General features: G+C 49.9%; 1 protein-coding gene across 2 annotated transcripts; it reads left to right on the top strand.

Annotated features, from left to right (window-relative positions):
• Positions 1-773: 773 nt before the first annotated feature.
• On the top strand, positions 774-11,944 carry Gp2 (glycoprotein 2). Of its 2 annotated transcripts, XM_027940886.2 has the most exons (10): positions 774-846; positions 1,808-2,248; positions 3,065-3,175; positions 3,700-3,911; positions 4,364-4,512; positions 5,689-5,934; positions 6,722-6,884; positions 8,002-8,086; positions 9,266-9,310; positions 11,886-11,944. In XM_027940886.2, the coding sequence occupies exons 1-10, from the start codon at positions 774-776 to the stop codon at positions 11,942-11,944; spliced, it is 1,584 nt and encodes a 527-aa protein (XP_027796687.2). The 2 variants fall into 2 exon arrangements, with proteins under 2 accessions (XP_027796687.2, XP_027796688.2); XM_027940887.2 differs by lacking the exon at positions 1,808-2,248.
• Positions 11,945-19,543: the final 7,599 nt, after the last annotated feature.

Below are 19,543 nucleotides of genomic sequence, written 5' to 3'. Positions count from 1 at the left end.
AAGACGTTGTCCAGAGATTGACCTTCCAGGGAAAGAGTTTCCAGAGGAGTGAAAGTCCTTGGGTGCTGTAGGCTCCCATACTACCTCGCCCCTCCTGTGTATTTATTCATTCTTCCATTACATCTTTCCTGGGCATCCTTGAGGGCCAGATTCTGTGCTAGGAGCAGGGAACATGGGGCTCAGTCTGACAAGGTCCCACCATCATGGAAATTGTGCTGAGGACGCTTCAGGGGACTCTCAGCAGGACCCCATGCCTGACTCTGAGGCAGGCCACCCTGACTTTTCCTGCAGACATTGCAACACTAGAATCCGCTCCCTCCCTCCACTCTCAGAGAGAATTCCCCTCCACCTGGACGGGGACCACCTGACACCCTTCTAGGAAGTGCTGCAGCACCCACAGACCCGAAACTTGCCCTTGCTTTGCTTGCTGTCCACTTCACCCCCTCGGGGAGTCCCCTACTCCCGTTGTCTCACCCGCTTCTGCGAGTTCCACCTGCAGTTCTGCTTCTGAGAGCATCGCATAAGCGAGCTACTGAACTTGCAGCCCGGGCGTGCATTTAATGCCCTCAGCTGGAAATGAGATCAAGAACGTGAGGGGCTTAGTCCAGGTGCTGTCCCACGGTCGGAGCTAAACTGATGCGAGTCCCCATCTTACCCCGGCACCTCAAAGGGAGCCCCTCTGTGGCTCTGATCCTGCGGACCTTTCCTTCCCCAGAGCTGCATGGGGAGCCTGCACTCTGTGGAGTGAGTCACACGCCTTGCCCTGCTGAAGGATGGCCGGCTCTGACCCCCTGTGGCTGGCCTTGGCCTCCTGCATCCTGACTCTGGCCTCTACAGCGCAGCAAGGTGAGTGCTCCGCTTATCTGGCGCCCAGAATGACCTGGGGTGTGATTAGAGATGTGCAGGAAAGGTAGTTGAGGTCAGCAAGAGGAACAGGCAGGTCCGGAGCAAAGACTCCGAGCTCCAAGTCAGGGAGACGGCGCCGAGAGAAAAGGGAATCGAGTCCCGGTGTGCCCAAGAGACACAGTAGAATGTCCCCTGGAGGGGAGGGGGAAACACCCAGTGGGGGGAGACCGGGGGCTCTCTTAAACAGTCTACGATTTTACTGTGAGGGCAGCCTTCAGGGCGAAGACCCAAGCAACACGCCCAGGGTGCCAACGTGGGAAATCTCATTAGACTGTGTCGACTGATGGGGAGGAAAGTCTGCACTGTGGGAAGAGAAAAGTACATGTTAAAAAGAGGTGAATGGCACCGAGCTCATTTTTGTTTTAGAAAATAATATTACACACACACACACACACACACACACACCTGTGCATGGGAAGAGAGTGAAGGGTATAGACAAATGCAGGTATGATTACCTCTGGGAACAGGGTGGGCTTAGGACGGCTTCCCTTTTAGTCCGCGTGCCTCGGAAGCCAGCATGGTGACAACTTTCACTTCTCCTTTATTCATTTTAATGATGTTTGGGGTCATTTTCCCCAGAGGCCCGCGTTACATTTATGTGACACATAAAGAGAGCTCACGCAGGACTGCCACCTTGGGCCCCGCTGGGAAGCTCTTGGGAACTCTGGGTGGGGCGTGGTGGCAGACTCAGGGCAGTGGCCCATAATGTCCTGAATGACTGTTAAACGTCACCCAAGGCCTCACTGAGTGTTCTGATTTCCAGGTGATGGACTTTGATGTTTAATTGATGGCTCCTGTGCCTGTCGGACTCGTTGGAGTTCTTAGAGTGTAGGGCTGGGGACAGAGACCCCGTGGACTGTGGAGTTGCTCGGTCCACCCAAGCACTTTGTCCCTTTCTCAGGTTACAGAGACCCCCGAGAAGCCAGTTCCTATGGGCTGGATTTGGCCTGTGGGGCCCCTGGCACCCCAGAGGCCGAGGTCTGTTTTGACCCCTGTGAGAATCACACGGTCCTGAATGACCCCTCCCGGAGCACACTGAACACAGATGAACTCCAGAAATGCGACCTCAATTTGAGAGGCTGGTATCGCTTTGTGGGCGAGGGAGGAGTGAGGATGCCCGAGACCTGTGTCCCAATGTTCCGATGCCAGACAGCCGCTCCCATGTGGCTGAACGGGACCCACCCTGACCTTGGGGAGGGCATCGTCACCCACACTTCCTGTGCCCACTGGAGTGACAACTGTTGCCTCTGGTCGACTGAAGTGCAGGTGAAGGCCTGCCCGGGCGGGTACCACGTGTACCATTTGGAAGGCAGCCCCAACTGCAATCTGAGATTCTGCACAGGTGAGTGGCAGCTGTGGGTGGGGTGGCCCGTGAGATGCTCAGGCCCCAGCAGAACGAGGGGAGCTGGTCGGGAGGAGGCTGTGCAGAGCTCCCACCAGCCCTTGCAGGATTCGAGTCCCCATGTTACCCTTGCACCCGTAGGAGAGCGCCTTCCGGTTGCCAGAGAGTTCAACATTTCCATAAACTAGAACTTCCATGTGGAGGGTGGGATCTCCTGATTTAGAAATGCATATGAGCAAAATGTCAAGAACTCAGGCTCTTCCCTATCTGGGTTCCATTTGGGTGGTTTAAGTTACCTCTTAGAACCTCAGTTTCCTGGTCTGATTAGAAAAAAAAATGGATAATAGCAAAAATATCAGCAAACCTATGGTGCTCACCATCCTCAGTATTAACTTGTTAAATCGTCCCACCAAATAGGTGCTATGTAGTTACCTGGATGAGGGCACAGAGAGGTCAAGCAACTCTCTTGACATCACAAATCTGGAATGTAGAAGAGCTGGGATTTGAACCAGGCACTGTAGCCCTGGCATCCAGGACTTGACCTTCAGGGTGCCCTGACTCCCATGGTTACCTGAGAAAGTATTTAGAAGTGTGCGGTGGCCTGGAGTGAGCCCTCTGATAGAGCTGTAGGGCTGGCGCCTACTCTGCTGGATGGGGAATCAGGAGATCTGAGCCTGAGGTTGGCCCTTCCACTAATACCTCACGCCCTTGGCCAAACTCCTGGGCCCCGGTGGGATGAGAGGGCTGGACTTGGGGGACCTCAGACCCACCCTGCATGGCCTCCTGATCCTCTTCCTTCCTGGCCCCATCTCCTAGACCCCTCCACTGTGGAAGACAGGTGTGAGCAGGCCTGCCGCCTGGAGGAGGAGTGCCTCCCTCAAAATGGCAGCTGGGTCTGCGTCTGCAGACAGGACCTCAACGGCTCTGGTGAGGCGCTCACTGGAAACGGTGACTGCTGTCCTGAGTGGATGGGGCAGGAGCAGGGGACTTTGGAGGTCATGACGAGGTGTGGACCAAAGTCGGGGGGCGTGGACTGAGATTGGGGAGATTCTGTCCATTTGCAAAGATGGGAGGGGGAGGGCTGGGACATATTCCATGTCAGCTGCTGGACCATGGCCAGGCTTGACCCTCGAGGGACAAAGTTACTGCACAAGAACTCTACATTCTGGGGATATGGCTCAGTGGTAGAGGGTTTGCCCAGCATGTGTGAGGCCCTTAGTTCAATCTCCAAGAATTACCAAAAAATAAAAAATCTGCAAAGATGGGAGCTACATGCTGCATTCAGATATCAACAGTCTTCATGCTGGGAACGTGGTGGGTAGACTCCTGGGACAGGAAGCAGATAGTAGATGCTCAAGAAGCATTTGGTGGGCAGGGTGGCTTTGCACACGCTCCCTGCCCACTGCTTCTAGACCTCCGTCCACCTTACCTACCTCCTCGTGGCTTTGCAGATATTCAGAGTTTGCAGCCTCAGCTGGACTGTGGGGCCAGCGAGATCAAGGTGAAGGTAGACAAGTGCTTGTTGGGAGGCCTGGGTTTCGGGGAGAAGATCATCGCCTACCTCAAGGACCGGAGCTGCAGCAGCATCCTACAAACGGAGGATGGGAACTGGGTGTCTGTGACCAGTCCCGCTCAGGCCAGTGCCTGTGGGAACGTTCTGGAGGTAAGTGGTGTTCAGGCCCTGGCTGCCAGATGGTGGGATGCAGGCCGAGGGGACCCGTCGTAGTGCTGAGAGATCCTGGGCCCCCAGAGTCATGCGTGAGATTAAACACGCTGGTCCACTGGAGCCTGAGGTTCACAGATGTGAGCTATGGTCAGGATGATTTTCATTAGGGTTCCTGAGGGAGGGAGGTACAGGGCACCAAGCCCGCCAGGCCCCGACTCTTCCCTGGGGCCAGTTATTTATTGACGGTTCTGTTCTTAATCTGGCCTCCTCGTTCCTCTTCCCATAAAGTTTTTGAGCCTCTGGAGGAGGAGGCCCCTTTACCTCCTGGAGGTCAGAAGACAGGGTGGCTTCCTGGCTGAGAACCCTCCCTCTGATCTCAGATCTGAATTTGACCTTCTCTTGCACACATCCGTGGAAACATATAGGTGGTTTTTGTTTTTATACCAAAGCGTAATGGAACCCATGCCCTCTACAAAAACACTCTCTCCTTGGCCACCGACTTCATCATCAGAGACGTCCTCGTCAACATCAACTTCCAGTGTGCTTACCCACTGGACATGAAGGTCAGCCTCCAGACTGCACTTCGGCCCATTGTGAGGTATGGCATGACCCTTGCCCTTTGACCCATAACCCTGACTTTGGTCCCTCTCCCTTCTAGAGCAGTTCATGATGTGCACACAATGCCACTAACCCCTTTGGGGAGCTCCTACTCATTCATTTCACAAAATGTGTTGATTGGACATTGGGGAATCCTCATCATGAACAGGGCACACATTGGATAGGTATTTCCTGGATATTAGAGATTATTTATTATGAAGCCATGTCGGGCTACGAAACTGCTTTTAAACACGCTTAGGAACAAAATGAGAGGACAGGTCCCTTCACCTTGAAGAAGGTCATTAAACAACTATGTCAACAGTTATTTACAAGTGAGATAAATGAAATGTAGGAAGAGCACAGGATGCTCTGGGAGCAGGAAACGGGGGTCCTGAACCTTATCTTGGCGGGATAGGGATGGGGGGCAGGGAAGGCTTTACTGTAGACTTGGGATTTAAACTGAGACTACCTTTGACTGGATAAACAGCATCTTTGTCCCACCAGAAGTAGAACCAAAGAGCAAGCTGCCTGAGATTCAATACAGGCCAGGCCGCTGTCTGCACCAGTGTGCCAGGAATAGGGCCTGTCCCATCAGGTCCTTAGCATTCCTAAGCTTACCGGGGGATTTTCTGAGCTGTCTAGAAATCCAGAGTGCCTGTCCCATTCCCTTATTAAACTCCTGGGCTCACAGAGGGGCAGGATCTGAAGGAGTGGAAAAATTCTGAGTTCAGTGGTTTTCATTTATATTGTGTGGAGGCCCATGGGTCACAGAGAATCAAAATGAAAGACACTTATCATGCTACATTGATGTTCAACGGAAGGTTGTGGGTGGAGGGAAGAGGTCTGAGGCTAGAAATCGTGAGTGAACAGAACTGGTCCTCAGCCCCATTCTCCAGGTGGTAAGATGGCACTGTGTGCTGACCCTTCTTCTGTGAGCAAGAGTCACGCAACCTACCAGGGCAATCAGTGGAAATCCCAGAGTCGGAGTTCTGTCTTCATCATTTTTAGTGCCTAGAAACTAGTAAGTGCTCAGTTTAAATGAAAGATTGAATAGTTCCTTTAGAGATACAAGATAAACCTTTGCCTCCATAATCTTACACAAGTATGGGGGTTGGTCTATGTTGTTCTCTCTGGTCAAAACCTGATGTTTCCACTCCTGTGGTTTTCCTTCTCTCAGTTCCCTGAACATCAGTGTGGATGGGGAGGGAGAGTTCACCGTCAGGATGGCCCTCTTCCAAGACCAGAACTACATGAATCCTTACGAAGGGGATATGGCTGTGCTGTCGGTGGAGTCCATACTCTATGTGGGCGCCATCTTGGAGAGAGGGGACACTTCCCGGTTCAACCTGTTGTTGAGGAACTGCTATGCCACACCCTCAAGTGACAAGGAAGACCCCGTGAAGTACTTCATCATCAGAAACAGGTACTGGGCAACTCAGTCTGGGATTATCTTTTGGCTTTAACAAAGTTTAGGGGGAAATATTAATCTCATTCCTGCTTGGCAGTTGTGTAAGTTGGTCTACCTCCTTGGGAAAAATTTGGCATTACATATTGTACAATACCCGCTGAGCCAAGAATCTCACTCCTGATAGTTTAGCCTAAAGTATTAATATGTAATAGGAGGGCAGGGTAAAGAAATGCCAATGGTTTTCCATTTCAGTATGTTTGAAGATTTTGACAATAGGCTCGTTGTTCAAAAACAGTCTCATACAGATGTTAGCACTGATCAACATGAAAAATGATCTGAGAAGTACTGAGAGAAAGTCTCGTTCGAACTGACAAAAACAAAGAAATATAAATATAAATATCTGCAGGTCATGATTCATAGTATAATCACTAGATAATGTTTTTCATAGAGCTTAGCTACGTGCCAGGCCCCGTGCGCAGCAGTGTACCTGGTAGTCTCATTAAGCACTCCCATCCCCTCTATGAATATGACTGTCTCCATTTTGCAGTCAGGTTAAGAAATCTGCCTGGGACCATTTAGCTGGAAACTGGGGAAGGCTGGAATTTAAAACTATTCTCTTTCACTCCAGAGATTGGGCCCCAAATAATCTAAACCACGGAGGAATTGAAAGAGTCCAGGCTGCCATGATGGCAGTCACTGTGTGTGTGTGTGTGTGTGTGTGTGTGTGTGTCCGTGTGTCTGTGTGAGGGTGCGCTTTAGTTTTCTACAATGAAATCACACCTTTTTCCTTCTGCCCCTCCAGCTGCCCAAATGAACGTGACGCCACCATCCACGTGGCTGAGAACGGGGCATCTGCGGAAAGTCGGTTCTCGGTGCAGATGTTCATGTTTGCTGGGAACTATGACCTCGTTTTCCTGCATTGTGAGGTCCACCTCTGTGATTCCCTTAATGAGCAGTGCCAGCCTGTGAGTGTTCTCTTTGGATGGGGCTGGCACCCGACAGGCTCTCCATACCTACTTTTTAGATCTATGGAGGGAGGGATGAATGGAAGGGTGGATGAATGGGCAGATGGATGGGGGAAGAAGGTGGGCTGGATGGACGCCTGAAGAGACGGAAGGACAGATGGGTGGCTGGGTGCATGTGAGGGAGGGAGGCAGAGAGGAGGATGTACAGATGGACTCTGGGCACTTCTGAAAGCTCATTCATAAGCACTTACTGTGTTCCCCGGAGGTGGAGCTGTTTTCTTTGGCATAAGACCTAATTTGAATGATGGTGATAATGCAGGTGAAGCATCCCTGCTCTGAAAATCTGAAGTCCAAAATGCTCTGAAATGCAAGACTTTTTGAGGGTCGACATGATGATCAGGATTTTGGGATTTTGGAACATGCAGGGTTTCATATTTTCAGATGATGGATGATCGACCGGTAAAGTGTGTGCAAATATTCCCAAGTCTAAAGAATGCCAAAATTGAAAAAAAAAAAAAAAAAACCTCTGGACCCAAGCGTTTTGGATTTTTCAGTGCTTCCTCTGTGTTGAGCTTCATGCTACAGCTATTGCACACTTATCAAATTTAGCACAACGGCTCTTTGGTAAGGAGAGCCTTAAATTGACCTCATTGTATAGATAAAAAGGCTCAGAGGAATCCTTTACCAAGAGCCACACATGGCTAGAGGGTATCGGAGCTGGAATGGACCCCAGCTGAGCTGTGGCTCTAGGGCCCCTGCCCTTACCCACATTGGCCACTGTCTGTGAGTAGCACTGACTGTGTCTACCTGTTGGCAGAGATAATTTTTTTTTCATTTCAATCTTTCAAACCAGATATGTCCTATTTAATCATCCCAAAGAGAAGTCATTTGTCCCCAAATTATACAACTAAAAGAGAGCAGAAGTGAGATTCAAACCTGGATTTATTTGGTAGGACAGTGAGAATTCTCTGGTTTGAGAAAAGCAGAGCTTTAGAATTAGGGTCAAAGGGTGGGTGGGGGCCAGCTTCTGGGCCAGAGCCACCCGTGGCAGGGAGTCTGGACAGGAACCAGGCATCAAATTAAATTTGGATCCAATGAGAGCTCTCTATCCTCACAGTCTTGTTCAAGAAGTCAACTCCGCAGTGAAGTACCAGCCATTGACCTAGCCCGGGTTCTAGATTTGGGACCCATCTCTCGGAGAGGTAAGCGGCCTAGTCCTGATAACGAGGCCAGCAGGCCGGGTGCTGATAGTGCCTAGGGTCACCCACCCAACTACCCAGGGCTTTTCTGCCTTCTTGGTCGGGCCCCCACTGGTGGATCTGTCTTTCCGTGATACAGAATGACGTTGTCAATTGTGATGGTTCTCCTGTGTGCGAGAGTCCTGGCCAAGCTCTTGGCTTTCAACGATTTACTTAATCCACCCGTAACTGTGTGCATTTTACAGGTGAGAGGCCAAGGTTCAGAGAGAATCAGGAACTCACCTAAGAGCAACCTGCTCCTAGATGGTGGAAATGAGGCCTGAGCCCAGCTCAGTCTGATCTCAGAGCATGTGGCCTTGGTCTTACTCCACCTGCTCCAGATCCCCATAACTCGGTCCCTTTGGGGTGAAGTCTAAGGTTCCTGCTTAGATGAAACTCTGTATTCTGGCTGTTTTCCAACATTCGGTTACAGTACTCTTGAGAAGGATATTAGGGGAACCTTTTCAACTGCTCCCCAAATTTTATCCATCCTACACATGGGCTCACAGTACTGTCATGGTTTTTTTTTAACCACCATAATGGAGGTGTCAAGAAATGCAAAAATAATGAAATCTTTTTTTTTTTTTTTTGCCCTAAAGAAATTAAGATGTAGTAACATTAATAATTTTAATAATGATAATGATACATATTTGTTCCTGGCACCATGCCAAATACCTTTATAAAACGACACTCTGAATGCTCAAGTAAGCACTGTTGCCACATCCACTCTCCACATGGGTAAGCAGAATCTGTCTCATGAAGGACACTCTGCCCCTTTCCTGAGCCCTCTGTCTGGTGCCTTCTGTGGTGCCCAGGATAACTGAGAGAGGAACTTCCACTCTGGAGTCAGACATCCTGGGGTTCCAATCCCAGATCTGCTACTGATGGGCAAGGTCAACTCTGCAAGTCCCTTAACATTGCTGAGTCTCAGTCTTCTCATCTGTCAAGAGGAGACGAGGACATTTTCCTCACAGAATCTGTCAGGAGGGTTAAGTTTATCGTGCATGAGATGCATTTAGAAAGGTGCCCACTGGATGTCTGCGGTTGTGGGGACCAGGTCAGGATTTGGAACAGCTGTGGTCACAGTACTGCAGTCACCCAGAGCATGACTGAGAGGTTCTTGCCCTCTGTTCCCGTTCACAGGTGCCCAGTCTCTTGGTGTCATGAATGGAACCCCTGGCACTACAGGTACATCATGTCCTCGTGTCTCTCCGGTGGCCTTCCCAACTCCCTCTCCTTCCCCTCTTCAATCTAGTCCCTTCTACATGCCATTTCCTGTGCTAGGGACTCTGCCTGCCACAATGGGCCAGAGCTGAGACTGGCTCCTCAGTCTAGCAGAGGAGACAGTCATTGGATGACAAATATTCAAGTGCCTACTGTGTGCCAGGCATTGTTCTAGACACTGAAATTATGGTGGTAAGTGAGACAGACTGGTGCGTGCCCTCGTAGAACTCATTACGTGAGAAACAGACAATAAAAAGTAAGCAAACGTTTATTTAGAAATAAAAAAAGATGATGGGACAGAAAGTCACTAGATGCCGAATGATGTTTAAATCAGATCGAAGCGTATTGCTCTCATACATAAGTGAAATCGGGAGGCAAGCAGTTCAAGGCAAGGAGATCGGCTCTTTCTAGCTCACTGCTCCAGCATCTTGAAGATGTGACTATCAGCTCCATGGTCCAAGATGGCAGCCGGAGCTCCCACCCTCCCGTCTAGAAATCCAGATGGAGAGAACATAGAAGAAGTTAATGAGTGTTGAGGCACATTCCTGGAAGCTGGCCCCATATAACTTTATTTATATTCACTGACCAGGGCTTAGCCACATGGCCCCGGGGGGGGGGGGGGGGCCTGGTGACCATGTACCCAACCAATGACCAATGGTTTTATTACCAAAGTAGGAAGGAAGAGTGAATGTCGGAATGGATAAATGGTCAGCAGCACAATGGGAGAAAGTGATATTCAGTGGAATGAGAAATGGAAAGTGGGCAGATCTGGGGAGAATGGAATCCATAAGCAGAGGGGACATCAGTTCATTGCATCAATGAGGCTGGCACATAAGGAAGCTAATGGCAAGCTCGTAGAGAGTGCAGAAGGAGCACAGGGAGACTAATTCACTGTACTGGGAAAGGTCATGGAAGAATTTTATGGGGTTTTGATGAATGACTTGGAGTTCAGCAAGCAGACAAATCAAAGAGGTTTATTTTGGACAAAATGGGAAGCACGTGTATTAGGATTTTGCTACTCCTCAAAATGACCTACCTTGTCAAACACAGTCCTGAAAAAGTTCCCTTCATCCTCAAGTCCTCAACTAGGCCGCTGTCTAAAAATTTTCTCGGGAAGTCCAAGATGGCCTCTTCATGCTTAATGCCAACATTCAGACAATACTAAGAAAAGAACTGTCCATGGGAGAGAGTGGATAGAGCTCTCTCAGGGACCTTGAGTCTCCTTCCGCTCTGCCTGTCCTTCAGGTCAGCACAGGGCCTGGAACAGTGTGGCTTCCCAGGAGAGAGCTGTAAGAGAGGCTGAATTGTCTGATTTCTAGGGTGGACTGTTGGGAGCCTTCGGAAAGAGATCAATCTGATGTCAAGGCAGCAGACCACCACAAGAGGGCACTGTGGTTCTCATAGTTTTCTCTCTCCCACAGTCATTTCCTGATATTTTAGAATTAACAGTCCATCCATTTCATGTGTCATCGTTATAAACTGGCTGGAGATCATGGTAGCCCTCTCCCTTCTTCTAGGACGTCATCAGCAGGTTACTTTGAATTTTGGGGGGTGGGGAAATGTTATAATTTGATAGTGTTTTGGAAGAGGGTGCACATGCGCCCTTAGGCTTTCAGAAAAAGGCAGCTATCATCCAGGATCCATGACCTTCCTTAACACTGAGTGTAATCAATGTGCAAAAAAGATTTGATCCCAGCTCTTCAGGTCTTAAGAGTCTAATTTTTAAAACCAGCACTTATATGGTGTTTACCGTGTGCCATACAGTGTTCTATGTGCTAGGCATGAATTTACTAATTTAAGTCTTACAAAACTCTAGCAAGGTGCTACCAATATATCTATCTGCTTTGCATACAGGAAAACTCAGGCACAGAGAGGTTGACTACCTTGCCTAGGACTGCCCAGCTAAAGATTCTAAACTAAGTAGTCAGGTCTCAGAGGCATTGCTTTGTGCCTTTCTGACTCTTCAGTATTAGTCAGTATAAGTCATGATGGCTGCTGTAACAAACAATCCCAAATCCTCTGTGCCTTTACACAACAGTACAATTTCCCACTAAATTGTTGAAGTGGGGTGCAGTCCTATTCTGTGTGGTCATTAGGAACTCTGGTTCCTTCTGGTAACTTCTGGCAGCTCCATCATTTCCTATGATTCTATCCTTCATCTTCCACAACTGATCCCTAGCATGGTGGATGAGAGAGCATGCAGGATCATGTTGGAGATTTTCAGAACCTGGCCTATATAGATGGCATAAATGACTTCCAGACACATGTCATCGGCCAGATTTAGTCACATCGTGCTACCTACCTGCAAAAGAACCTGGGAAAAATTTGCCTTCTTGTGTTCCCAGAAGAAAATGGGGAGAGTGGTTGGTGGTTAGATAGCTGTGCCTCCACCACAGGGGTCCCAGGGGCCGTGACCCACACCAGACATGGAGGACGTTCTGCCTTCCCCATCCCATGTGGCACATGGCAAGGAGGCCAGGGCACATCGGCTGCTGAATTCCCAAGCCCAGTACTTGACTTTCATGTCTCTGTGTTCCAGGGTTCCTGGTGGCCTGGCCCACGCTCCTCCTGCCTGTCCTCCTGGCCTGGCTGTTCTGATAGCCCGGCTGGACATCTGGCCTTAGAGTCCATGCTGTTCCCTCCGGCAGTGGCTCCCATTCACCCTTCCTGAGTGGGTCCCTTGCACTTCACGCAGAAGTGTTGGCGTTAACAGACTCAAGGCCAGGCCTGGCTTGGGAAGTAGAAGAGCTTTCCTGGACTCTGACACTGTCATACCTGTGTGTCCCCTTTGTCTCCTAGTGGGGACCCTGTCGGCCTGTCCTGGCCTGGCTTTCTCGTTTTCTCCTTTACTCTTGGAACCCTGAAAGCAAACTTCCTGGAGTAAAGACTGTGGCTCCAGGCTTTTCCGGGAGTGTAGCACATGTTGGTTGCTGTGGGGGGCGGGGTGGGGGGGCATCTCCTGACCTGACGGCTGATGAACTGGACAGTCTGACTCTTGGGTTCTCCCCGCCTCCTCTCATGTGTTTCATCCTGCTCTCAACAGACGCCATGGGAACATGTAGCAAGGCCACTTTTGGAGATTCTCCAAGGGAGGAGAGGTCCCATTGTTCCCCTGTCCCCCCAACTCCACCTCATTGACTTTCTTAGAGCCACTAAGAAACTCCTACCCCAGGGACCTGGATGCTGAAGAAATTGCTTGATTTTGGTGCAGAGATGCCATCATCCCAGAGAACACGCCTCACTCTTCCAATGATGGCGCACCTTCTCTGAAGGGTAAACAGGAAGTCCTGGAAAAAAATGAGAGACCCATCCTGCCCCGGGAAGGTGGCAGCGAAGCCAGAGAGATGGGGGGCATCCCTTCCTGGAGAGCTTTAATGGGCCCTCACAAAGCACTCCACAAGGATGCCACCCACTGAGAATGCTTCCTCTTGCCCCAGCTACACCTTAGTGCCTCCAAGCCGGCCGTGGGGACTGGGTCAGGAGCCAGGGTCAGGCCCCTGGAAGTTGAGCCTGTCTATTTGCTGGCATGAAAGTTTGCAGTGCTCTGCCTCCTTCACAGAGGATGTGCCTGCGAGGAACAGAAACCATTTCCACTCCCTCAGACACAGGGCAGTTAATTATAAGGACAAAGAAGCACAAAGACCAAGGGCAAGGGCTACAGCCTGGCCACACACGCGCCGGGAGTCAGGTTTGAGCAAATATGAGCAACCAGGGTTTGTCTGTCTTTCTGCCTGTCACTCCTCCTGGAACCCCGTAGCCTGCTGCAGCTGCTCACCTGCGCGAGTCTCCTGCATTTCCCCTCCCGGCTTCACCTGCTCATTCAGCACTTGATTAAACATGCACATTCCAGCTGCACATCACTTCCTCATCCAGGGGCCAACAGAGACTGGCTAGCACCTTGCTCTCCCACATCCACACTGCATCCGGGGATCTGCTTGGCTCAGAGTGCTTCCCAGCTCCGCTCCCTGGAGGTGGGGTGAGGAGCACCAGCCAGCCCAAATCCAGCCACTGGAGCCAGCCTGCTAGGGCAGGCCTCAGACGAGTGGGGCTGTTTCTTGGACAGACATCCACCAAGGCCCTGAGGATGGTGGCTTCTAAAAGTTACTGGGAGGAACGGTTCCTATTTCCCAGTGAGTTGGAGGATTCATACCTTCTACATTCCACGGGAGATGGAGGGTAGGAGGAGGTCTGAGAGCCGTCAGGAGGTCGTCAACTTGCCCCTTCTGTAGAATAAAAGGGATTGAGCTAGAACCAGGCCCTCAAACATTTATAATAGGGTAACCCTTTCCTTAAATATAATTCTACATAGGTGTCCTGTACAAGGAGAACGAAGGCGTGAACTCTCGCTGGTGGCAGACAGGGGCTTAGCTCCTCCATTCTGTGACTCCTCATGCTCAGGCCCTCAACACAGCTCCATGATGACCCCCAGGGCTATTGGCAGCAAGGTTTTGGAACCCCCCCAGGACAGAACACTTGACTATCTCTTCCAGAATAAAGTGGAATCCACCTATCCAGAGCCAACTCTATCTATCATCTCTCTCTCTCTCTTTCCTTCCTTCCTTCCTATTATATATCTAATCTATCATCTGTCCATCTCTGACTATCATCTGTCTATCATCTGTCAGTCACCTGACTAACTAGCTAGTTGCACTTTCTTTTTGATTCCGACATGGGGCCTCTTATCTATCAGTCTCTGAAACAGACTGTCTACATTCATTTGGTCAACACAGATTTGCTGAGCAACTCCACGATAATAAATGAGCCAATCCCTCCTCTGAGAAGGGATATGGTCCTGGCAGAACCCACTCAAGAGGAGCTCACAGGAAGACCACACTCAAACGCACACCCCCACTGATCCTCAGGCTCGGGCCCTGTGTACCTCCGTCCGTGTTCCCTCCACACCAAGACACAGATTCTGAGAGACACATGTACCAAGCTCGTGTGCTCCAAGTCACAGTTACCCATGCAGAGAGCCACACTCGGACCCTCAAGTCCAGTCACCTCTGTACTTATGGCATGAATAACGGCAACATTCAACATTTTTAAACAAACCTTACTTATCGGGTTTTATTTTAAGTGTGTTGTGGACGTTGCATCGTTCAGCCATGACATTAGACGTTGAACCTAAGCACTGTTATTATTTTCAATTTAGAGACGAGTGCACCAAGACTTACAAATAATGACTCTCTCAAGGGTCTACGGCTTTCAAAGGCTGAATTCAGGAATTTAGGGCTCGAACCTAAGTATCCTGATTTGAGGGCATATGCTCTCAAGTAAACACTGCATTCTGCCTCCATTTAAAACTACTACCCCATGCAGCAGCACCACTATATACACCGATGCATGATCATTCTTCTGTGTACCCATCTGCAGATACATGAGAACACGTGCAGGCATACAGATTTGCCAACAGAGGCCCTCACACATACACAGGTATTGGCATTCATGGACGTACTGATGCTAACGTGTACGTGGACTCATGCATGGTTGTTTAAACGCATAGGTCCTTACTGCAACTTAATATAGAAATAAACACAGGAACACTCACATCTGATGCTTGCACATGGATACATACATATATACACAAACCTGCATCTCCGTCCCCACACACAGAGGGCCTGGACCCACCCTCCAATGAGCCAGGCAGGACTGTGACCAGGCGCCCTCTCCTGTTAGGTTTCTTCTCCCTCCATCTCCAGTGTGACCCAGATGGCCCCTGGGAAAGAAGAGGTTCACCCCAGGGCACAGTAAAAATGGGCTCTAAACCCAGCCTCTGAAAGTTCTGGAGCAGAAGAATGACAGAGGAACCCGACGCCCATTCAGGGAGACTGGCCTCTCAGTCCTGAGGGCATGCAGACTCCGGGCAGCAAAAGCTAAGTAGTGCCAGAGGCTGAGCCAGACGCTGTTGCGAGATTCCGCCTGGGAGAGGAGGGAAGGCCTGGATCCCATTGGATGTAGTTCTTCCCGTTTTACAGATTGAAACTGAGGTCCAGCAAAGAGAAGTGGCCCCTCCGCTCTTAACCCCTTAAAAGAGGAGTTGTGGTCAGGTGAGCGCGAGAGAGAGGCAGGGAGAAAGGTGGAGCTGATCACCTGGAGGATATTGGGAATGGGAGCCCCATCCAACCATTCCATAATCTCCCCTCACCCCTGGGGCTCCTCCAACCTCTTTCTCCTGGGAAGCGCTGCAGGTCACCCTCTTATTCTCCTTCCTCCTCATATTCGATTGGGCTTTCTAAAGCTCTATTAAATCCATCCACTTTCTGCAGCCCTCTGGACTCTGATCTCTAAAGCTATTACCCAGGCCACTAGGTAAATCCTAACTGGTCTTCTCCAGACTCACCCCCCCCTCCCCCTCCCGCCGCAGTGCACCCTCTACTGTGCAGCTCCTGAGCATTTAAAGCAAAATTCGCTCACTGCCTCCGTCTGCTCCTTCCCTTCCCTGGGGTGAGTTCTGCCTGCTCAGTGGGCGACCAAGCCTCCACCTCGGAGCCCTTGCCTGACTCTGCAGCTCTATTTCCTTCTCGGCTTCATGGAATTGCTCCCAGGTCCCCGAGCTGTTCTCTTGCACCCCAATCTCCATTAGCATGTGCTGTTCTTGCCACCCAGAAGGCCCTCCCCTCACTGCGGGTACCAACCTGAGGTCTCCCCTTAGGGGTCAAGCCTTCCTGACTCCCCTGTCCAGCCCCGAGTTGGTCCACCCTGCTTTGTGAGCACTTCTCCACAGACCATAGTGCAGCGAGAATCCTCTGCGTCTCAGATGATCTATTTGACATCTGTCCTCCGTCCCCCCCCCACTCCACCCCAGACTGTTAGTTCTTTGAGGGCAGAGACTTTGCCATGTTCAAACATTATTGAATGAATAAATGAAAAGGCAGGCTGCTTGCTTTCTCCTTTGTTCCTTGACCTCCTGAGTAATCATGCTGTAATCTTCTGGAAGGGGAAGAAATGACTTTTAACATCAGAAATAAAGGGAACTTTCTCACTTGGACAATTATGGTAAAAAGGCCAAATCAGCATTGGAAATAGGAATTCTGAGCTCTGCCCCAGACATCCACTGCCACATGGTTTTCAGCCTACTTTAGGGGATGATCTGTTTCTTTTCACCTCATTCCCTTCCTCTGGGGCTTCAGGGGAGGTGGGTTTGGATTTTGAGTGTTGTTCTTTCACGGAGGATGACTGTGGTGGGATCCATGTAGTGCATAGTGGCAGATGGTAAATTGAGAGAAGCTTTGATTAATGGCAAGAGGGGAGGGGAAAAAATAAAGCCCACCCTATAAAGAGCTGAGAAACTAAGCTAAGTCTAGAACTTAGTGCATTCTGTAGCCAATTAGCAGCCAAATCTTAGAAAGTCACAGAGAGGAGCTTTTGAACCTATACGTATCAGAAAAAGCATTTAAGGGCTGGGGCTGTTGCTCAGTGGCAGAGCACTTGCCTAGAGTGTGCAAAGCCCTGGGTGCACCCCAGCACCATGCACACACACACACACACACACACACACACAAGCATATGTTTGGAGGCCACCCAAAACACCAGATTCTGGGAACCCCTGTCACGGGTAGCATTAACTTTGTTTCATAGACTATCTCGCAGGTTTACTGGGTTGGCAGGGAGGGTCGGGGACTGGTTGCACATATTTTCTTTCAATGTCTAGATCCAGTTCCAAATTCATGGAGAAGAACTACAGTTTTAAAGGGTAGAAACCTTGGACTCTTGGACCCCAGGCCGCGCATGCACGTGTTCCCCCCTCCTGAGAGGTAGAAAGGGAGTAACCACTCTAATAACTCCAAGGGCCACCAGAGAAATAAAGTAGGGAAACGCTATGAAGTCACTTTGCAAGTGGAAAGTACCCTGCAGATGATCACTGGGTTGTCATTGTCACCATCACCAGGATCGCTGTTGCTTGTTGTTCCCGGTTTTTTTATGGCTTAAGCTGCTTTTCACATCTCTTCACTTTGCCCTGTGACCAAAAGGAGGCCACCCTTAAAAAATCGTTGTGTTTGCCAGAAACATGCGAAGTAGGTTCCCTCTCCGTCAGCACATGGAATCTTTTATGAACACCTGTATGTCCAAGCCAGCCTGCCGGACGTTTTCTCTGTAGTCTCCAATTTAATCTACACAGCTCCTTTGAGATGGAGGCTGTGATTCCATTTCACAGAGGAAGACACTGAGGTAGAGAGAGGGGCAGGGACATCCCCAGTGCCGTTGCCTTTATTTACTGCCTATAGTTAATACCTGCCATCTATCTATTGCCTGTGGATGAGTCAGCACCTCTCATTTCACATCTTCTAGGTGACTAAGGGAGATTCAGGGACCTCAGGTCACTGGCTGCATGGTTAGGAAGTGATAGGATCCAAGGATGGAAATCAGATTTACTTTAAATGCAATATATGCAAACTTTGTGTCTGCCACACTGCCCCCCTGCATGACCCATGATGCTCTGCAGTAACCCATAAAACCCTCCTCAGAGCTGTGTCAAGTTGTGCAAGTGTACACATTGCATGTGTGTGTGTGTTCCCGTGTGCTTATATGTGTGTGAGTGTATGTGCATGTTGTGTTTGTGGGGGCAGCAACCACAAGTCAGTTCTGGCAAGACTGAAGGATATTAAAACCACTCTTCCGGAGACATCATTAAGATCTCTTCACCCTCAGCAGGAACTCAGAGGAATCATTGGACCCAGGAGTTCCGGAGGAGCAGTACAGATGATCTCATCCATCCCCCTCTTTCTGGCCCTAAGGAAACCGGCACCCAGGGTGCAATGGGCCAGCAGTCAAGAAATTCATATTGCAGTCTGACTTCTGCCGATGTGAGAGTTCAAGAATGCCACTTAACTTCACTTGAGTCATCTGTAAATTAAGATAAGGACACCCCCTCTGCCACACTTGATGATCTGTGACTCTGCTATTGACGAGCCATCCCTGTCAAACCCTCCAGCCTCAGCACAGCCCTCTTTTATTGAGCCTGGGGCTGTTGCAAGACAAATTCCTACTGGTAAACTTGGCCCCAGAGCCCTCAGATTGGGCCAGAACCTGGAAGAGTACCCCTCCGGGCAGACAGGGAGGCGGACTGCATTGCAAATCAGAACCCTGGAAAGAAAGCTCTCCCTTGCTACGTTCCAATGGGCTCTTACTGAAGAGGTGGTGAACCAGCGCCCTGGCGGGGCATCCCTCACTCTGCAGGGGCTCAGAGAACTCTGTCTTGTCAAGGTGGTTCTCTTCCAATTGGGGCTCCCCAGGGAGACAAGTATCACTTAGGGTCTTGTCCTCAAGATAGCTATGTCTGTATTGCTTGGCTGGTGGTGACAGCAAGTGTTTTTGTGATGTTATTGATTGTGTAGCTACAAAATGCTTTTGCAGTATTTTATTAGCATATAACACAGAATTCCTGGGCATACCTCATGTGTGCCGCTTGGTAAATTCTTGTATAATGAACACCTGCATGGAACCAGCACCCACCTCAAGAAATAGAATGATGGCCACTCCCAAGAGCCCCTCTTGCCCTGCCAGTCCCTACACGTCTCCAGGATGACCATTTCTCAGCGTCTAGCCCTGTACATTAGTTTTTGTCTATTTTTGAACTTTATATAAAAGGACTCATACAATAGGTATCTTTTCTGCCTGTGGGAGGCCAAGCTTACGGGTGACTGAGTTACACTCCCCAGCTGGGTACTGAGGCGCTCAGTCACAGAAATGGGTGTGTCTTGCTACAGCCCCATGGGTGAAGCTATGCTCACCTGTTCCTTTGTAATATAACCCCTTGCCCTGTTTAGGATAGAATCTTCCATGGAAGTGCTTTGTGTGTGTCCCCTCCTCTTACTGTGCCCTTGGGTGTGGCCTACCCAGGTGTCAGTCAACCTGCTGACAGTGGACATCATGAAGATAGACTCAGCCCCCTGAAACCTGACCCCTTGCCTCATTTGAATAGCTTCTCCTCAATAAAAGGGGTCAGCGCGTGTGCTCTCGCTCTCTTTCTGTGGACCCTTAAGGTCAGAGGAGCCGTCACAGCGACCCCAAAGAAAAAGGTATTTGTGTCTCTTGTGTGGTTATTTCGTGCAGCCCAGTTAGCCCAGTTTAACTAGAGTGACCCCTGAGCCTTTTAGTCGTGAGAACAGAAACCCGGCATCTGCCCACCTTCTTATGCTTAGTGTTACCCTCAAAGCTTGTTTCACACCTTTGTGCTTCATTAAACTATGGTCGTTC

Source organism: Marmota flaviventris, chromosome 19 (assembly GCF_047511675.1).
Source record: "Marmota flaviventris isolate mMarFla1 chromosome 19, mMarFla1.hap1, whole genome shotgun sequence".
Classification (NCBI taxonomy): Eukaryota; Metazoa; Chordata; class Mammalia; order Rodentia; family Sciuridae; genus Marmota; species Marmota flaviventris.
The sequence above is the reverse complement of the archived record's forward strand: the minus strand, read 5'-3'. Positions and strand labels throughout refer to the sequence as shown.